Raw genomic sequence first — 21,518 nt, forward strand, 5'->3', positions numbered from 1 at the left:
TGCCACATTTTATGGAGAAGCTATGCAGCCCCCTACCTGCCCCCCCCCCCAAAAAAAAAATAAATAAATAAAAAAAAATAAATAAAATGGGGAGGGTAGGATGGGTGTGAAAAGCACATTCTTGGTCTTTACCATTCACTATCACTTTCTTCTTTTGGTAGCACAGACATGGAGAACTATCACCTACCATCAAGTCCATGCAAAACTTTTCTTTTCCCACAAGAAGTAATTTCATTCCATCCACGACAAATGTACCCTGAGATCGCTCATGCTGCAGTTCACACCAAACAGTGGTGCTTGCCATCATTTGCTGTAAGTTTAGCAATCAAACGAGCAAAGACACGGAAACTATCACAGAACTGATCACTGTCTCCACTAATCACTTATTACCGAGTCTAATGCTGTTGGATAACATGCACTTTGAAATTCATCTGAGTATTCATTATGGACCCTGTCACACTCAAACACGAAAATCAAATTTAAAAACTGAACACTACGTTCAAATCCGACAGAGCTTACTACCATTTAAAGGGGATGGCTAGTAACTGATCAGTGGGAATCAGTGGGAATGCTGGGGGATGATTGTTCCAATCCTTGTGGGATTCATTTAAGAGTACATTATGTATCTATTGTTGTGTGAAAATTATTTGCTTCAGAATGGTCTCATATTCAAGTAATGTGCAGTTTAATGTTTCCAGGTTAGCATGCCTGTACAGTGAAGAGGCGATTAAACTGCACATTACTTGAATATGAGACCATTCTGAAGCAAATAATTTTCACACAACAATAGATATATAATGTATTCTTCAATGAATCCCACAAGGATCGGAACAATCATCCCCCAGCATTCCCACTGATTCCCACAGATCAGTTACTAGCCATCCCCTTTAAAGTGCAGCATGTCAAGGCTCATGTACAATTCTTAAAGCCGATCTTTAATTAATACTAATTTCAATTAATCAAGTCCACAGTCCTTGAAACATGTTCGATAAATGGTCAGTGAGATATTTCACTATTAGACGAACAAGATAGGGTTAAAAAGTATGTTAAATCTTGGCAATGTGCTCTGCATGAAGTGGTCTACATCAACTAGTCATTAAATCAGAGTGAGGCAAGATATAACCTGTTATCTAAAGTGTATTTCAGTGAACAAGCTGCTTCACAGCAGATTTGAAATGCATTCACTTGTTTCCATATTTTATGCACTAAATATGACTTTCTCTCACATTGGTTTATCTTTTTCCGGCTTGGCAAGTGTGTCCAGACAAGTATGTAAGCATGTAATGGCTCAGAATTACCGGCACAGCGTCACATGCAATGATACATCTAGAGCAATTCTAGCTTTCTGATTCATCATTAACACAACAAGCAATAATGAAGAGTTGTAATTCTGCCACAGTTTACATCATATCTCTGGAATGAAATTGTTTATGACACAAAATATTTTCTCCACGGAGTGTTTCCTATATTTCAATGTTCCTATCCTGTGTAGGAGGACTTGCCTATCTACACTAATGATAATTCTGGGGTTTGGGCTTTTTGTTCTTGTACTGATTTTGTATGAAGACTCATGTTTACTGCATACCTAGTGAGAAGCAAACAACTGCACATTGTGTACTCTCTTAGTCTTCTGTTTCATCTAGGGAACGGGAACTTCATCATCTTATTGCTACATGTTGTGTTCACATTAATTTTGCTTGGTGGCAAAAAAAAAAAAAAAAGAAGAACAAAAAACAAAGGACATTTACATACAAAAGAGAATCAATTTTCTGGCAACCATACTCAAGGAATTTTTGCACAAGGATACCAGTACTCGCTGGCGTACTTCTAGACTCTTTCCAATGTATTTTACCCTACAGTATTTTGACTTGAAACGTACAACTCTTGCAACATTTCATTTAAAGATTGAAATTACAGGGGGAAAAAAAAATCACATACAAGTGTAATATATGCTGTTTTCTTCCCTCATCATTCAGCCATACCTTTGGGCTGTGAGTGTAGCAGAATCATTTACTGAAGATACAGAGGAGCAGCAGCTCTGATTGGTGCTAAACACCTTTTCCCTTATCATCCCTTTGATTTTTCATGGACTTATGCCCCTCTTGCTTTAAGTGGTACGATCAGTATTATACATAATGGCCCAAATTCACGAAGGTGGTACAATTGAAACCATGGTTTAAACCATGGACAAAGACCGTAGTGTTTTATGGGGCGCCAAGTGTCGCATGGCCTATTTTGTTACGAAATCAGTCATTTCGTCGATGAAATGATCATTTGTTAACAAAATGGCAATTTCGTTGACGAAATGACTGATTTCGTAATGAAATAGGTCATGCGTCACTTGGCGCCCCATAAAAACTACGGTCTTTGCCCACGGTTTAATTCATGGTTTCAATTGTACCACCTTCGTGAATTCGGGCCACTAAGTTCACATTGTATGCAGGAAGCATACCTTTATCACTTCATCTGGGTCAAATCTGTATAATTGTGCTAATATGCATATCCAAATCTACAGCACAATATGGAAGAAAAAGAATCTAAAATACTTGGCAACAACTTGTGAATGCATGTCCATGCACTGAGCAACAAGTTTGACATTCTGACGCTCTAAATTGACGTCTGTTAAGCATCTTTACAAATATGATGAAATTCAAAGACGAAGTTGAGTCAAAACTTTCAGTTCTGTCCTATTTTATGAAATGATTATAATACAATGCTCAAGTATCTTGTCATTACCTTTTTTTTACAAGAAAAAATAAAAACCTTTACACACAAGCATCAAAGAAATATAAATTATCTTGAATGTTTGGTCATGATAAATACATTCAATACCAAGAACACACGAAAATGAATAGACTTATTGCATCAGTGAAGAGAAGCACAAATGTATTAGGCCTCCTAGACAAACAAAGACAAACAATCAAACAAAACAACAAGAGTACCTAACACACACGATTCTACATGTATTTAAATAATTGGTCACTCCATAGGTGTTGATTGTTAAACATACTATAAATTGATTTAACCTGGCAGCACCATCTGCCATTACTGCAGTGTCCCACGTGCTTATGCGTATGGTTGAATATGAGACAGATCAATTAACACAGCCGGCTTGCAGAACATCGCAGTGACATCAATCATGCATTCATCATATGCATATCAAACACGTATGGGTCACTGTCGTATTGGTGGATTGTGCTGCCAGGTTGGACAGAGTATACCTGTAAGCAAAGATTCCGGACCCTTTTTCTTTTTTAATGAAATAATATGACTTATCACAAATTATAAAGTAAAGCACAAATCAACTGATCAGCCACTCACAACCACATATTCTATTGACCAGTCTCTCTCCCCACCCCCCCCCCATTTTGTTTCTGATTAAAGCACATCACTTCATATCAGATGCCCCCAAATCAATTGACACAATCACTTCTCTAAAACCACAGTCATTTTGGGAAACCAACTCTAAAACTCTATTTTATTTCCCCATTTATACAATTCCACATACAGCCTTGTGGTCCCATACATCGACATCTGCCATTACGTATATATGGGAGCTTTGAGCTGTATGGTGGCCTACGGGCAAATATTGATAAATAAATAAAACCTAAATGCCAAAATGCAGCAGATAAATCCCGTTTTACAACATGTTTACTGGATGAGTTGTGATTTTTTTTTGTTGTCACAATGAACAAATGACTATCTAAACTGAATTTTGCATCATGTGTTGTTGGAAACAGGAATCAGCAAAATATCAAATATCTAACAAAAAATAATAATTCCACAAAAAAAAAAAAACCCACCATACAGACCTCCCAACTTTTCTGACTGAAAAATAAGGATGATTTGGCTCAAGAGTTGGAACGAAAGAGCAAATTCCATAGGAGTGTGTAGGTAAAATTATCAAGAAAAACAGGAAGCTTCTATTGAATCAAGAGCTGGGAATGGTCAAAATTTGGATTCTCTCCTCAAAATTCAGAACTGTTGGAAGGTCTCCGTCTGCATCATATCTTAAAAATATAACTACCCACAATGCCTTAGAAATGTGTGCTGTCATCTGCAGTGACAAGAAAGAACTATTATATGAATAATCTTTGCTGCTTATAAGCACCTCAGCACCTAGTAGATAAAGCATCCCTTAGGAGAAAAAAAAATGAAATATTTGAATGCCTTTACAAGGAAAACAGTTTGCATTGGTTTGAATGTTTTGTGCATTGGTGCTACTTCTGGAGAGAAAGTGCTAAGTTTTCTCTCTTTTGCAACATATCATGTATATTACCCACCCGGCTTTACTCACATAGGCTCTGACACGCAATTGTATAGTAGTTGCAAGAAACACTATTTGATAATTGCACAAAGTATCAAAAAGTTCATCATTTAAATCATAAGACATGTCATGAAAAAAAAAATGAAATTTTCATTGACGCTCTTCCCATTTTATAGTTAGATCATATGCACACATGTGTAGAGGCACTTAAGTAATGGAACACACAAAAAAATAGCCAACACAAAAAGCACATTTGGTCTGTAATATCCACAATGACTGCTTACTGTATACGGCAAACATTTCGCAAGGTTTTTATTTTCGCGAATTTCGCGAGTCAGGTGCTATTCGCGAATTTAAAGACACGTGAAAATATTGACTCTGATCTTGATATGAATGTGACGTGCACATATAAATATCTCCGCTCAGTACTTAGCTCCACAATCGCACATTTAACCACTCGCAAAATCGCCAGGAAATCCCAATTCGCGAAAATTTAGACTTGCGAAATATATGGCGTATACAGTAATTTGCTGACAAATTTGTTCGTAAAGATGAGAGAAAGAGCGATTGATGCACAGAAAATGAAATCGATGAAAGCAAAATTTAATCAATGCTGCGTGTAGTTTTTCTAAAACTTCACATATTAATAAGATCAGGTAAAGTGTGAGCACACTAAGCAATCAAATTCTTTATTTCATGTTGGGGAGGAGGTTGCTTCTAAATGTCATTTTGTTGAGTAGCAGCACATCTGTAATGCAGACAGAATGAGTGAGTTTTCCAATGACGTATGGGGATCCAATGAATGCAAAAAGATCAGTGAAGCACTCATTGAAAGTTTGAGGGCAATTACATATTGCAGTCAAAAGTGATGATTGTTTCAAATTTCAGTAAAGTGCGATGTGCTCCGCTCTCTGGATTAGAGAACTCTATAGTTTGCGATGTCATAGCACTAGAATGATATAAACAAAATATAAAAGGAGTTTCACAAAAAGTCATATTTGGAGGACACTGTAAGAGAACATGACTAAGCTCCTCCAGAGTGTACAGATAATCATAGTTAACTTATCATTTTTCAACAGGTTAAGGGAATGTGAGATTTTGTAAGTCTGTTTTTTTAAAGATATCATTCTTCTACTGTGAAATGACAAATTGTTGTAAAAGTTACCATCTAGAGAGGGAGTTAGTGGAATTAATCAACACTTTAAGATCTCATAACTTATGAAAGGACAGTCTAATTTCACTCAAACTTTCACTGAGGTCTTTATTTATCTTCCTAACTTGGCTGAATCTGCATATTATGACTGGGCCCCTTTTAGGTGCACATGTTTGCCAAATCTTCTGAAAACTGTGCATACTTTGATGATTTACACCCGACATCAATCACACTGCCAAGCAACAAGATTGCTTTTACCAAAAAGATAGTTTGACATACCAATGTACAGATTACCTTTGGTGTGTCAATGTCAAACTCTGGCTTTGCTCAACTGAGCATCTAATGTCAGCAAGGCGACAGACACTGTTCATGCTTACCATAAACATCCAACCACAATTCAACAAATAACACTGCTTCGTATTTACAAATGCAATTGAAACTTTTGGCAAAGCAAATGCTATATTTTCAAATACCAAGCACAACATCCAATTAAACCCAAAAGAGTCAACGACAGAACATCACAATACATTAGCTTGAATATCGATTCCTCGTACCAACAACTTGCTTGATGCTTGCGTACTTTTTTGTTTGTTGGTGTTTCAGCAATAAATGACAAAGAGTTTCTGCTTACTGCATTGCATGATCATGGTGATGTTGAAAAAAATTTGGACCATGCAGAGATGCACTGCTATCTCTCATCATCCTGGTCCTTAACTTCACTCGTTGCCATGGCAACCGCTTCCGAAGCAGGCGGCTCCTCCAGTTGTCCTGGTTGCGTGGCCGTGGCCACACCCTCTTCCCCAGACTCTTTGCCAGCGGTTTCGCCCGTGCCCTGCACCTCATCGATGGATGCTGTGGGTTGTTCAGACTGCTCAGGGGGGCTGTTGGCCGAGTCTGAGTTGCCTGCCTCACTACCACTGCTGGATGACCCAGATTCTCTGCGCTCTTGCCCCACTTTAGAAAAAAAGGACAAAATATTTTGCTATATTTCATTCCATATTTTCACAATCCATTAAAATGTCTTGAGATCTTTACTCCACAAATCATGAAAAAAAAAAAAGACATCTGTTTGACAATTTTTTGTGAAACTTGCAAATGATGAATACTACTTCCTTCAATCCACCAGAATGTTACCATCCTTGTTTATTGTGACCCCCCAGAATATGGTGGAGGTATGTTGATGACACCTTTGTCATCATAAATCAAGACCATATTGATCAATGTACAACATAAATCAATAGCATAGACCAGCATATACAGTTCACTGTAACCTATTTCCTTTACAACGACAGACCTATCCGGAAAATTGTCATCAAAGTTCATTCATTACTTGTTAAGTATCAAATACTGTTAAGAGACAAACAAACACACAAACAAAAGGTGGCAGAGACATAACTTCTTTGGCAGACGTGATGAAATATTCATGGGTGTTCTGACCTGTTTTGGGACCCGGGGTGATTGCAGGTACCTCTGGCAGCTTGGGAGCATTTGGCCGCACCTTCTTGGCTGGATTGAAGGTACCGCAGTATGCACAGCGGAAGGCTGGATGAAGCAACAAAGACAAGACAAGATCTCTTGAAATGTTATGTCCCATCATTTGCCTACTCTCCTTCGCTCAGTACTTTTTCTTTGATCTGCTGTGTTAAGCTTTTTGACTTTTACACAAAATTGCAAGAAGAATATCAATATGCCTACAAAGAAATTGTCTTAAACTTCATTGCTAGCAATGCGTACAATTTTGCATCTTATTCAGTGCATTTAAATCATACAGGGCTGTAGATTGTCCATCATCTGGAATTCAAATGACTTAAAAACAGGTCAATTAGGTAGGGACTGGGTGTGTGTGTGTGTGTGGGGGGGGGGGGGGGATGGAAACGTACCAAGATATTCAAACTCCTCCTTTAAGGCCATGCCGTTATGTGCGTAGCAGTGGCGGCAGATGAGAGCATAGCGGCTGCTGGGTCCGTCTCCCACCAGGTACCCCACCAGCTTGTCGAAGGTACCCTGCTCCTGGGTAAGAATGGGTCTCACTGTGCCTGGTGACCCTGTCCATCAGAGTAGGTAGGAAAAGAAAAATGGGTTTTAGCCATTGCCTATGCAACACCAATCAATTAGCGATGACTGCATCATCTTTAATCAAGCTTTTCTCTTCAACCAGGTAATATACAAAGATCTGCTTCATCACCTTATAGTATTCCTTAATCTACATAACTTGATACATATATGATCAAACTGACAGATTGTTTTCATGCTTGAAGGACAGAACTCACTCAGCATGGCGGCCTGCGGTGTTTGAAGCATCGGCTGATGTCCTCGGCCAGTCATGGGCGTCTGTGGGGTGGCCCGAGGGGAACCTTGTCCGCGGCCGCGCCCACGGGCACTCTGAGGTCTCTGGCGCAGAGCTGAGGGCAGCAGAAGAAGATGACAAAAAAGCGTCATAGGACGTATGACACATAACAAATTTTAATCAATAAAATATGAGAAAGTTATGAAGTGACCAAGGAATGTAACTCATGCATAATCATAACTAAATCTTTTTAATCATTCACATATTTTTTTTCACGAAATGTGAGAAGGAATTCTAGTCTTACCACCTAACAATGCACTTTACACACACAAACACACACACACTCACTCACTCACAAAAACACACATCTAATTACTACAACAACACCTGGAAAGATAGGTTGTACAATGTCATTATTGAAGAACCTACAAAGATTATGTGATAAACTTCAAGTATGGTTCAATTTTCCATTGTGATGAACATGCATTTTTCATCCATAGGCATGGATGCCAACCTTGAAAACATTAATGTAGAATTCTGAAAGCTGAAAAGTTTTTTTTTTCTATTTTTGGTAGAAAAACAGTATTTTGCCTTTATTGCAATAGACATGCGTAGTCACGCAATATGGAAAAACGGTATTTTTCAGGAAACCAGCAGGATTTTCTGCTGGGGGGGGGGGGGGTGGGCGTACTTGATATTGCAAAAAACAACAACAACAACATTAGTCAGCATCTCTGCATAGTTTATCAAAACAAGAAAATAAAAATTTGCTCATGAACATGAATGAATATTCCACTGACACAGTTGTGGACATGAATGTACAGTATGTAATGCTGTACTCTGAGGATCTAGCTTTACTATTTGTCTGACTCAATCAATGCCAGGCACAAATGAGAACAAATTTTGCTGTTTTTACATTGTTATTTTGTATCTCAGACTAAAAGATGTGCCAGTGGCATGCAGGGTTGGCATCATAGTTAACAGGCTAATTTCGCAGATTTCATCTACCACGACTGTATGCAAACAATAAAACACTGATGCACACTTCAGACACATTTTCTTTCTATGTGGTACACACTGGAATGGCACACAACACATTGACAGATGTACAACATGTTTTCACAACTGATTCACTTCTATTGATAGACTTATAGTCCCAGCTGTGCATTATATATTTATTGATTACATACCACCTGTTTGTTTCTACTCTTTGCATTTCCTTTCTTTCTTTCTCTCTCTTTCTCTCTGACACCATGAAAATGTTTTATAATGATCCCTATTTCATGGCATCATTTGGGATAGAAATCCAACTCGGGTCATGTTTATAGGGTTTTTAATCTATACTTTAATTTTCATTAATTTAAACATGCTCATTAATCATACGCTGTTTGTTTTCAAGACTCAGTGTTGTTAGAGCATTTAAAGTAAAACTGTTTGTCTAATTACAAAGAGGTAATGATTTCATAGAAGGTTACAAGCTGGCTCCAGTATTGCATCATATTGTTGTTATTTGCATTCTGAACATTCAGAGCAGAAGGAAGTAAATCACTGTTTACAAATCAAATACAAATCTTGACCAATGAGTCCATGAATTGACTGTAAAAGCAATTTCATAATTGGTTAGAAATTGCATGTTGTGATTGATGCAGATAATCATAGCTTACAGTTATGCTATAAGGGGTGGTCATGTCCCCTGTGTTGCTGGTGTCATATGTCAGTCAACTGTTAGGTGGGTTTGGGATCTCTTGCATGGGTGTGAGAGGAGGTATGAATGGTACTTTGAATCAAGTGTTGCGGTGTTAATGCTTGTCCCATGAACAAAGTAGGGTGTAATGTGTCTGGTGTATATGATATCAAACACAGCTCTCTTGATGGGGACAGCTGACCTATGTCCAAGCCTAGGACATGTCAGATTGGTTTATGCTGGAGTGTTAAGGGCACCGGGTGGTCAAAATTATGTTCAAAAGCCTATGACTTACACAACATAGAGTGCTAGTGTCCTTGGTGTATATATTACCAAGGAGCTTCTTGATATTGCACATCATTCATCTAGTGTAGGCAACTGCCTTATGCCTAAATTTGGAATTTTACAGACAGGTATGTGAGTGGTTTTGGTGTCATCAAAGTTGGTTGCTATGTGCACAGCGAATATCCATTATTTACACAAAACAGGGTGGTAATGCTCCTGGTGTAGATGAAATAACACATTTCTCACCTTGTGTAGGTAACTGCCTCAGAACAGGGCTGGGGTCAGGTGCTATGTGTAAGTGTCTGTCATTTACACAAAACGGGGTGGCAATGTTCCTGGTGTAGATGAAATGACACATTTCTCACCTGGTGTAGGTAACTGCCTCAGAACAGGGCTGGAGTCAGGTGCTATGTGTAAGTGTCTGTCATTTACACAAAACGGGGTGGCAATGTTCCTGGTGTAGATGAAATGACACATTTCTCACCTGCTGTAGGTAACTGCCACAGAATAAGGCTGGGGTCAGGTGCTATGTGTAAGTGTCTGTCATTTACACAAAATGGGGTGGCAATGTTCCTGGTGTAGATGAAATGACACATTTCTCACCTGGTGTAGGTAGCTGCCTCAGAGTAGGGCTAGGTGTACGTTGGATGGGTGTCGGTGGGGGCATGACAGCGCTGGGGTCAAACTTCTCCAGGATCTCTTTTGCCTTCTTGTAGCTCTCGTTTTCTTTGACGTCTTCAAGCTGCACCAAGGCAAGAAGAAAGAGAAGTAGGAATTTACAAGATAGCTGACAATCCACCTCTGCTATAGTTCAAATTGAAAACATTCAGTCCCTCGCAGTTTTAGCAAGTTTTCAAAGTGCGACAAGAGCGCTAAGCCTCCCAGGTTGGACAATGGAAACAGAACACCACTTTTTGCCTAATTAGTGTCGAATTAGCACTAACGTCGCAGATCTTAAGCTCGCTATTGTTTGTTGGGAAGAGGTATTAAAACACTCACAGCGATCAATCCATCGGACAGTATATTATCATAGTTTGAATGAGAAAACGTTACACATTCTTCGAATCAGAGTTCTTCAATCTGCATGTAGGTGAGAATCAATACATAGCCATAATCACTAACTACTACAGCAATCAATGTGAGCTTTATTTGTTGCAGATCGGTGGAAAATTGAGAAGCCACTCTTTCTTTCTCTCAAAACTTCACATGCTTCTAATGCCATCCATTTTTCTACATTTTTGATTGAAAATGCATTTTGTCCATATGGTATGGCATTAAATGTATTTTTTTTTTTTTGGGGGGGGGGGGGGGCGGCAGCAAATGGATGATGTACAAGTGTTAACTTCAACAATCATAATAATAACGTAATTTAGAATTACTTCTGTACTTTTTTAAACGTCAGTATTCCATTCTATTGCATCTAAGTATGATTGATGGTTTCATTTTCTAAACAAAGCAAATAGACATCAAAGGTTAATTTCAAGTGCTGTATTCAAGCAGACAGGCATATATATGAAAAGACAGGGGTATGGGTATGGGGGGCATAGTTGTAATTCCCACAACGAATATGCAATAATGGCATTGCCATACAAAAAGGAACAACTTTCTGCACTGTGAACCCACACAGCACTTCTCCTGTTTTGTCACTTAGACATGTAGGATGGCCCTTATAACTCATATGCTGAGAAAAATAGCACACGGTTGTGGACTAGTGATTTCATATTTCAACTTTAAGTATTTAGTGACTTACAGTTACAAGTATAAATCACTGTAACTAGTCAAAGATATCACATCAAACAAAATACGGGATTTTCAGCAGAGTTGCAAAGGGATTACCTGTTTACCTTTTTCATGTGTACAAGAGGATATAAAAAGTCACACATTTCAGAGGCAAGGAAAAAGCAACAATTAGCATTTTTTTTTTATATTAATTGACTCTTTCATGAGGGAATAATCATAGAAAGAGGAGGAGCTACTGTCAAATTATAAGGGGGGAAAAGCGTCAGGAAATCAGAATCATCAACTTACCACATTCTTTTTCTGGTTTCTCAATTCTTCAAGGGCAAGATCTTGAAAAAATGAAACAACAGGATACACATCAAACAAACAAAGTATTATTGTAGCATTGCTTCATCGAGCATATCACAGCAGTGTTCATATCTTTTTCTTAGTTCTTGTTTACTTGCCTTGACAATGAGACAAATATGGGCAATGTGTTGCTACACTTAGCAAATTAATTGCTAGGTTATACATCACTAGCACACAGACTGTACATAGCTGTTTAGCATTTGTTATTTTTATATCATGCAAGGATACAATTTCAAAATTTTCTCTTTTCATACAAGGAAGAAACAAGGGGTAAATCAGCCGATATTTGGTCAAACAACTTACTCTACAGACCTATCCAAGACCCAGAAATCTAAGAAGCCCTCAGATGAGCAACATGGTCATTCACAACAAAATGTTTTTCAAAGACATTAAAACTGTTAGTGTAATCATAAGAAGAAAGAGTGGAACCAATGAGGTACTTCATGTAATTCATTTAGTTTATATGTTAAATAACTTTCTCACCATTTCTGGCAATCCTCTTCACAAAGTACCAGTGTAGTGCTTTCCTCACAAACCAGATTCTGTGTAGGTGAGATAATTCCATCAAACACACACATTTAAAAAAAAAAATAACAACAGCAATGGAAGACTGATTTTGAACAGTGTTATGCATAATTCATGCTCTTTGCCACAGGTAAACCAATGGGGAAAAATGACAACAACAAAAATGCATTAACCATGTCAACACAATTCTCGGTATCGCCAATACCTAGGTACCGTGCGCAGAATAGTGTTTTAGATGCACTATGGGATAGCTCATGGGACAAACTTGTCCCAGTTTTGGCTGCACATGCACTCAGATCACCCTCTGTCTTTATCCAGGGGTATTTTTTGTTTAAGATTTCTTCGCTTTCCATCAAGTGACCAGCACATTGAAGCTTTGTAGTTGTGAACCATGACTCTAGTGACCACAAATCAGTAAAACTTAGAAACTTTCAACTCTTTTAAGCTGAATTATAGCCAAGAAAAAAAGGGGTAACAATGGAAAAGCAGACAAATAACTCCATTGAATCATATGGAACTGCGACCCGCGTGAGACAACCAGAAGCAAACAAGAGCACCAAGGAATCCCACAGTGCATCTGTGACAGAGCTCTTCAGCGTGCGCAGAAGTTTTCTGCGCAATGGCGATACTGAGAATTGCCTGACACTTCTATCACAATTGCAAATGACAGTCTTGACTTTGAGTACAATAGGGTTAAGAAAGTCTCCTTGCATCAAAATAATGATGAGGAGTAATTTCCTTCCATTACTTACATGAGAATAACCTCAGCAATATGCATATAGCACGAAATGGTTTATCTTTGCTGATGAGCTGAATTTTAACATAACATGATGTCCAGTGTCAAACGTCACAACCCTGCAATTAATGCACAGCACCAAATATAAAACGTCAGTGTGAATTCCATATGATGCATAGAGCTATATCTATATTACAAAACATTAGATAATGAGCATGTCAATCTTGTGAGTCTTGTGTCACAAACACAATCATGTGTCATTTCAAAATCAGTGGAAAAGTGGTTGCCAATGTTTTCTGCTATGCACTTATGTGATAATAATATGTACAGGTAAACTTCCCAAACATCCCAGGGTTATGCAATTCAATTCAATTCAGTTCATTTATTTTTTAATGTATTTTTGTAAACTTTAAATACAATTTACATCCCAAAGTTAGTCTTTCTCTGTAATTGAAACCTGGAAATTGCAATGAGGATATGCCAAACTGGAGCACCTTTATCATATTCTGAACTATTCAACCAGTCTCGAGGCATAAGTACTTAGATTTCATTTGGTGTCAGAATTAGATTAGAAAGTCAATCTTTGGTTACTACTTGTCGACTGACTGCACTGTCTTGCAAACTTACAGGAAAGGAGAGAAGAGGAGTGGCAGAATCTGGACCAATCTTTGCTGCCATGATGTAGCCTCGTAGAGAAAGTAGAAGAAGAGAGCCATCACCAAGTAGCCGATGACCGAGTAGAGCATCAGTCGCCCCATGTAGTGTTTCTCCAGCTCGACATCCCGGCGTTTTAGTCTGACCAGCCTCTCAATGTCCTTATCGATTCCCTCAAGGATCTCAACAGTGGTCTTGCGTTTCTGCGAGCAATGGAAAGATGCTTTGAGATTCACTGGTGGAATATTGCACTCAAAATGCATATATACAAACAGCAGAGTTTACTACCAGCTGCAATCATCAAAATAGTCCAAGATTTTCTATATTTCTGCAAGTTCTGCATATCAAAATGTTATGATGTTCAGAAGTCCGCCACACCACAGGACTGATTACATTGCATGCACAGACAGGAGTTCAACAACTTGGTGAAGTAGGTGCCAGGGTTAGAAATAAGGAAAAAAATCAAGAGATTTCAAAGAAAATTGATGAGATACAGTCTGTCCTGACTACCACTACCATGTCATATGAAGTTCACAATCAAAATAACAACAGCCACTACACTGAGAAATGACTGTACCTGTGATAAACTATGCCATGTGTACCATTCCAGCTTGGCATTATCACACATGAACTGCTTTTCAGATTTGAGCAAGCAAGATAATACAACGTATGAGTTATTCTTGTACCCGTCTGTATTGGGTGAAGTCAAAAGACACTTTGCTTAGGCATAGTCAAGACTTTTCTTTGTCTTCTCATTTCTCTTGATTGACCTCCTTTGCAAAGTAAATTGATTAAGTAAATACAATAAGCAACATTATTGTTGTATTCAAACAAAGTAACATAGTGTACTGTGATATTAATAGAGGGAAAATTCGATAAAAATATAATGTTCAGGATCAAGGGTGAGTGGATGCCCTGCGCCATGATCTGGTGATGTAGGGCAATAATAACTGATAATATTTGTGGCAAGAGGTCAGGATTTCTTTCACTGGTTTACAAAGGGGAAGAAATTACTTTGATATCACCTCATCTACATTTGTAAAATTGTACATGAATTAAATTCATTTTTTTTTTTTGGGTCAAATCAATGAAATGGTTAGTCATTAATAGACAAATCAATTAAATTTACTACAAGAAATCTTTCCATAGAAACATTTCTAAACCGTTCTAGACTAGACCTAGAGAGGTTAAAAATTACAGCATCTGCAGCCATTTTTAAAGTTTCTCTTAATTTTCTGAGGTCAGACTCATAGCCACAGTCATAAATTTGACTCCGAGATTTTTGTTACATGTACTACATGAATTTAATTGAATTAGGTCTCTAAACTTAAATTCAATTAGAGTCTAAATTACATCAAGAAGGAAAACTTTGTCTTTGAAGCATGATAATTTATTAGAACCTAGTAAAATATGTTAGAGTACTTCGGCACGCCAGGCCCTACGCCCATGACGGTATACTAATATTATTTAGTGTCTCTGTAGCCCGATCAGACGCCGTGCACGTACAGCGACAGGGCTGTGTATAGTTTAATAGTGTTTCTGCAGCTCCTCCCTGTGTATCGTAGCATTTTAGCACACAATATTATCAGCATTTAGCTAACACGTAAGTGAGTGTATGGGACTTGATACGGACGAAATTGCACCGAATTATTTTCGAACAATGAGAAAAAATGGAGAAAATAACTGTCACTTAAAGTAAAACTATGCAGCAACTTACGCGAAACTTGTTTAGTATAGCACCCATTGTTGGAAAGCTTGAGTCTCAACTTGTACGACCATCAGAAAATGTGATGTTTACGTGCAGCCTCGACTCAATCTGACAACTTCCTGTACGTGTACAAGCGCAAGATTCGCTTCATCGATCAAGATTTTTATACCGTCTATGTATTTGTACTGTGTGTACCGTACCGCGGCATTTGACGTTTAACCCAACAATACCATGAACCCGCTGGTACCAAAGTCTATCGAGTGAAAATTAATTTCCAAAATGCACATTAAAACTTTACTTATAATGGAATCTATTGTTTCACCTTGATACCTTGATGTAGTAATCCCTTGAAGCAGCTTGTACATGAAGCTATACTGGGATGCTTTCATGTGAAGTATTTGATTTGATCAGCATCAAGGAGCAATCGACGGACCTCTACCAAACTCCAATCTAAGTTGATTTTGATTAACAAATTCCTCAGAAACATATAAACAGTTGTATCAAAAATCAGACAAACTCGGGCAAAAAAAAGTTCTAGAATGTATAAGTTTCACACATTTTCTCGGAACTGCTGATGACGGTCTCACAGTCCTAATTATAAGCAACGTGGATGAGAGGAAGAGGTGATGACATTGAGTCGCCTATTTGCTTCACAAATCTTTAATAAATTTCCTTTACTACGTACATTCAGGGAGGTTTTCCACCTCCCTGGTACATTCAAGTAGAAGAAATCATACCCTTAACACTGATTTACACAATATGGAGTTTGTTTGTTTGTTTGTTTGTTTGTTTGTTCGTTCGTTCGTTCGTTCGTTCGTTCCTTTGTTTACCCATTTATTTTGTTTCATTTTCCATCTGAGAAGATGGCTGGATAGTCAATATTCAGCTGCACAGAGTTGATCTTCCATGGGACCCAGTTGTAACGATCCTTTAGCAATATTGATTTATGTATAAAGGGGAGGAGGTTTATGATTGGTCAGTTGTTGACAAGAAGAGATATTTTCCTGTCTGTAACGACCATCGGGAAAATTGTAGGTCAGTGGCATCTTTGCAGGTATGTGTGTCCAGGACCACTGATTCGCAAAAACACATATTTTACATGCAAAACTTTAAAATTCCGTAGCTGTTTAGAATGACGCTGTGTTCTCCAAGTTTGGATGAAACTTTTACTGTTCTGTTTTATTAGACTTTACCTTGACTTCTTTTAAAGTCATCATGAAAACAGGGTGGATTCGAGTTTCTTTGATCACAACAATAGAATAAACATGACAATGGAGTAGAAACTTATCAGCTGGTACAAAAGATTAAATACTTAATTGTGTGTATAAAAATTTAGTGATTCTGTATCACAATAATGATTATATCGGTAAATAATAAGTCAATTGCAGGAGTCATATAGGTGCAGGTTACACCAAGGTCTTTCCCTATAGACTTTCACGATCTTATAAGTTGTGAGTTCATTTTTTTTTTTCGATGCTGACTTCATCAAGGTTTGACTCATTCACTTTCCTGACAAAGCGTAAAATGGATACATTGTAATCCCTATTATATACCTAGATAAACTCTTTGCGTACTTGTAGATAATTATACTGCGCACTATAGACGAGAGAGGGCCCTGTTCTGTCAGCACTCTGCAGTCTAGTTTCAGGGAGCCATTATAAACTCGTTACTTCAATATTGATAGCCTCTTTGAAGGGAGTGTATACTCTACATGGAAGATATCGACATTATGAGATGTGCGTCATGTGAAGAGTTGAATCACAAAATGACTTATGCATTCTTCTTGATGTAAGATATTTGCAATTAAAGCTGCTTAAAAGACAATTAAAATCATATGAAAATATCGGACGTTCTTAATCATAACTTAAAGAATATTCCTTGTTAAGCAACGAGTCAGGTATCAAAAGGTTTGATTTTGCTCTGTCTGATGATAGACTTACTTTGAAGTGTGTAAATATGGCTCTTAACTCATTCTGTGGATCAAATTCTTCATATATTCCCTTCCCCCCCCCCCACTTAAGCTAGGGGAAATTGTTTTTATATATGCGAAATGGTTATAGGGACTCCCTATAAATGGTCTTATGCATTTTCAAAATTAAATAGATTATCATGCTTCTACCGGTACTTTCACCTACTAGCACCTGTGCTACCTCTTGGTTCTTTTAGCAACCTCATTGTGTACATTATTGCCATAACGTAGCTCTTTTTTGATAAATAGTTTTAGATTACTAAATGTCTTAATCATTCATCCATTATATTTGATATGTTTCTAGATCGTTTAGACAGTTATGTGTGTTTTGTATTAATTTTGATGTATGAACATGACACCATTGTATTCAAAGTTTCTTGTACGTATGTTGTTGTTGTTATAAATAAACTCAAACTCAAACTCAATGAGCTCATACGACGAATTTTGTACTTTCTTTCCGTGAATATAAATGGAGAGCGATGCTTGTATTAATTAATCGAGTATAATGTTACATCACTTATAGGCCTATCTCACGCCTGGGTGAGAGTAATGCACTTGAGAATATATCCTCGACGCAAAGGATTTTTTTTTTTTTTTTGCACGCTCTGGAGTGATACTGTATTGCAAATAAATATCACCCAAGAAGATGCGCTATACTAGATAGTATTGCATAGTGAGAATGGTGATGATATAATGCATATAATACATTATAATTGCCCATAATAGGTATTTTCATCCAGTCACATTTTGTTGTTCATTGCACCTAGAAAAGCAAACATGAAAGGCAATGCAACACAACGTTTAGGTTGGCTTTAAGAAATAGAGAGTAAAATCAGGCGAATACAAATGTTATAAGAGGTTTAATCAAAATCAGGCCTAAACTATAACACAGGTTATAAAACATGCATTCATGAAGAGGTGACAAAAACTGTTTCTTAGTATAACTATTCAAATAAATGAGGAAATGGTTTAATGGCCACAACTACCATAAATCATGTCTCTTATTCACCCGTTAACACAAGCAGTCCATAAAAATTGCTTTATGATTATTATGATCATAAATAAGGTAAGCTAATACTGCACCCGACCTTCACATTGTTGTTGTTGTGTTGCAGTGACCCCAACAATGATTACCGATGAATAATATTGTATGGGAAAAGAGTATATCTACTAATATCAACCAATTTGTTAAAGCATGTTAATAGTCATGTAATTTCAAGCTAATTGTATATCATTATAATTTGACCGCTTTTTTTGAATAAATAATGAAGCTGTTATTAAGTAAACTATAAATGGTTTTCTCCGACTGTCTTTCAATTTCACCCAGTAGAGACCAATGGAACCTTGAAATAAGGGAACTCGGTCTGAGCATCATCATCTTCAGAAGTACGTTGATGATGACGGGTGCAGCCTTTATAAAAGGGGGAATCCAGTCCAAATAACCCTGACTAAAAAGAGTAAAATCTTACGAGTTCAACGGTAAAAAAATTGACTGAAATCGGATGAAAAGTATTAAGGAAGCTATGAAATTTTGAAGTTTTGATAATTTCTCCAAAAACAGTTCTTGTATACTATGGGTATGAATATGCAAATGAGTGAGCTAACCATGTCATACCCTCACAATTTTGCATTGATTGTGTACAAAAAAAAAAGAAAAAAAATGACGAAAATTCAATGTTTCTGTCATTGAATTCTGAAACATGACGTTATTCCTGGTTGAATAACTTCAGAATAGTGATCAGTTAGATAGAGGATTTGAGCCTCGTAATTGCATTTGAATGAAAAAACAGAAAATGTCAAAATTTTATGTATGCAAACTGTGAGGGAATGGCGTGCTAACTTTTCCATTTGCATATTCATATTGACTGTTCAAGAACTGCCCCCCCCCCAAAAAAAAAAAAATAGCGAAACTTCATAATGTCATAACTTCCCTATTTTGCATCCGATTTCGATCAAATGTATATCGCTGAGTTCGTAATATTTTATTCTTTCTCATCAGACTAACTTATATTTGGACTGGATTTCCCCTTTAATAGAGGCTGTGCCTAAACGTGCAAAAGAGCAAGTTTCGCTTTCATCTCATCATCTGATTTATTCATTCATTCTCCGTATGGCATTATTTACATTTTTTTAAAAATAATCAAACATAATGATATACAAATATGAAACTCATTAGCTATAGTTTCAACAATTTTGATTACAAATACATTTGTGACACAATTACAATACATATGTTTTGAATTACCACACAGAACGGTCGCCAATAATAAGCTATAAGCTTGACCCTTTGCCATTTAACCGATGATACAATACGTTACGTTAGAGAAAGGGAGGGGGTTAGATTTTTCCCCGACATCCTCGTCCTTCTCCCCTCACACCCCCCCCCCGTTATATAATTAAAGAGTTTATTTGCAAAAGGGGCTAGATCCACTTTTAGTACTTTGGAGAAAAATTGGTTTGTTTGTGAGAATTTGTACATAAGTGCATGGAAAATCCAAATCTAATTTTGCGATGATTTCTATTCAAACGGTTGTCTGGAGTTGAAATTTTCAGTGTAACTAACACAAATGGAATTCTGTGCGGTGATGCTAATAACTAGATTTTCATAAAAAATGAATCTAGCACCTTTTGCAAATGAGCTCTTCACATTCTCTCATGTTCCTCTTGTCTTCGAGGAAGAGAAGTGCTTTGGGGGTTTCGATGCTGTTTGTATTTGGTTTGTTTGCTTCCATATTCCAGGAAGGAATCTATTTCCGCATTCTCAGTAAATGATAAGTGATGTTAATTACTACATTTTGCAGCATATACAGTTCATGAACAGCAGGAGACAAATGTAATAAGATACAGAAATGACAAACAATAACTCAAAACAAATAAACTTGAATTGATTTTGTATTATGAGGGAAAATGGATCCATGGGTTGATTATGTCCCTTGGTATCGTTCACTTTTTTGTTTGTTTGGGCTTCCCCCCCCCCCCCCCCCTATTATTATGAGTACAGGGAGCCGATCCGTGCATCAAGATCATGCCCAACAAAAATATGACACAGGCCTAATATTGTGAACTATACGTGCTTTTTGCTCCACTACATTATATTGTATTATCAATATAACTCTTTTTATGCAATCATTTCAAACAATTATTACTACACGTCATTATTATGATAATTATATGACAGTGGCGTATCTAGGGAAAACGGCGCCCGGGGCAAGCACGAAAATTGCGCCCCTAATTTCTGAAAAAGTGTTCAACCCCAACCCCAAGTCCACATGATGCTTTTTCAAGCACTTAAGGGATCTTTTGATGGTGCTTTAAATGTAATTGAATTTTGATAGATTTTGACGAGCGAGCGCAGCGAGCGAGCAGAAAATTTTTGTATTTCAGCTTACAAAACATGGAATTCTTGTCATTTTTTGCTTACCAAATCTTACAATTCTAATCAAGATATAGTGACGGCCTTATAGATAACGATTTATACCAAACAACTGAGGACTTTAAAAAAATACTCTAAATTAGTGCGCGCGAGTGAGCTGAAATTTGTATGTCCTCGTCATTATCACGTATTGTTCTTATCTTTTTTATATAAATTTTGGCGAGCGAGCGCAGCGAGCGAGCCGAAAATTTGTGTATTTCAGCTTACAAAACATGGAATTCTTGTCACTTTTTGCTTATCAAATCTCACAATAGTGACGACCTTATAGATAACGATTTATACCAACAAACTGAGGACTTGAAAAAATACTCTAAATTAATACGAGCGAGTGAGCCGAAATTTGTATATTTCTGCGTCATTACGTTTTGTTTTCTTATCTTTTTTGATTTTTTTTTTTGCGCCCCTCGGTTCGAAACCGTTGGCGTCCTCTTTTGATCCAATCGGCGATCGTTTCAGAACGAAAGAAATTGATGCCGCTGCTCCGTGAAATATTTTGCCTGCTAAATATAAAATGACATGTGTGAACACAATAGACACTGTCATTTTGTCATCATCACGTTTTGTTCTTACCTTCTTTTTTATATAAATTTTGGCGAGCGAGCGCAGCGAGCGAGCCGAAAATTTTTGTATTTCAGCTCGCAGAACATGGAATTTTTGTGTGAACACAATAAACATTGTCATTTTGTCCGCGTCATCATCATGTTTTGTTTTTATCTTGTTTGATTTGGT

The 21,518-nt window shown here is 37.3% G+C and overlaps 1 protein-coding gene across 1 annotated transcript; it reads right to left on the reverse strand.

Annotated features, from left to right (window-relative positions):
• Nucleotides 1-5,781: 5,781 nt before the first annotated feature.
• Nucleotides 5,782-15,515, reverse strand: LOC140238060 (endoplasmic reticulum junction formation protein lunapark-B-like). Its single transcript, XM_072317984.1, has 9 exons — nt 15,397-15,515; nt 13,653-13,882; nt 12,248-12,306; nt 11,705-11,745; nt 10,280-10,418; nt 7,691-7,822; nt 7,301-7,465; nt 6,858-6,962; nt 5,782-6,374 (listed from the first exon to the last, which is right to left on the reverse strand). The coding sequence occupies exons 1-9, from the start codon at nt 15,421-15,423 to the stop codon at nt 6,109-6,111; spliced, it is 1,164 nt and encodes a 387-aa protein (XP_072174085.1). The 5' UTR covers nt 15,424-15,515; the 3' UTR covers nt 5,782-6,108.
• Between the last annotated feature and the right edge of the window lie 6,003 nt (nt 15,516-21,518).

This window comes from Diadema setosum, chromosome 14 (genome assembly GCF_964275005.1).
Source record: "Diadema setosum chromosome 14, eeDiaSeto1, whole genome shotgun sequence".
Taxonomy (NCBI): domain Eukaryota; kingdom Metazoa; phylum Echinodermata; class Echinoidea; order Diadematoida; family Diadematidae; genus Diadema; species Diadema setosum.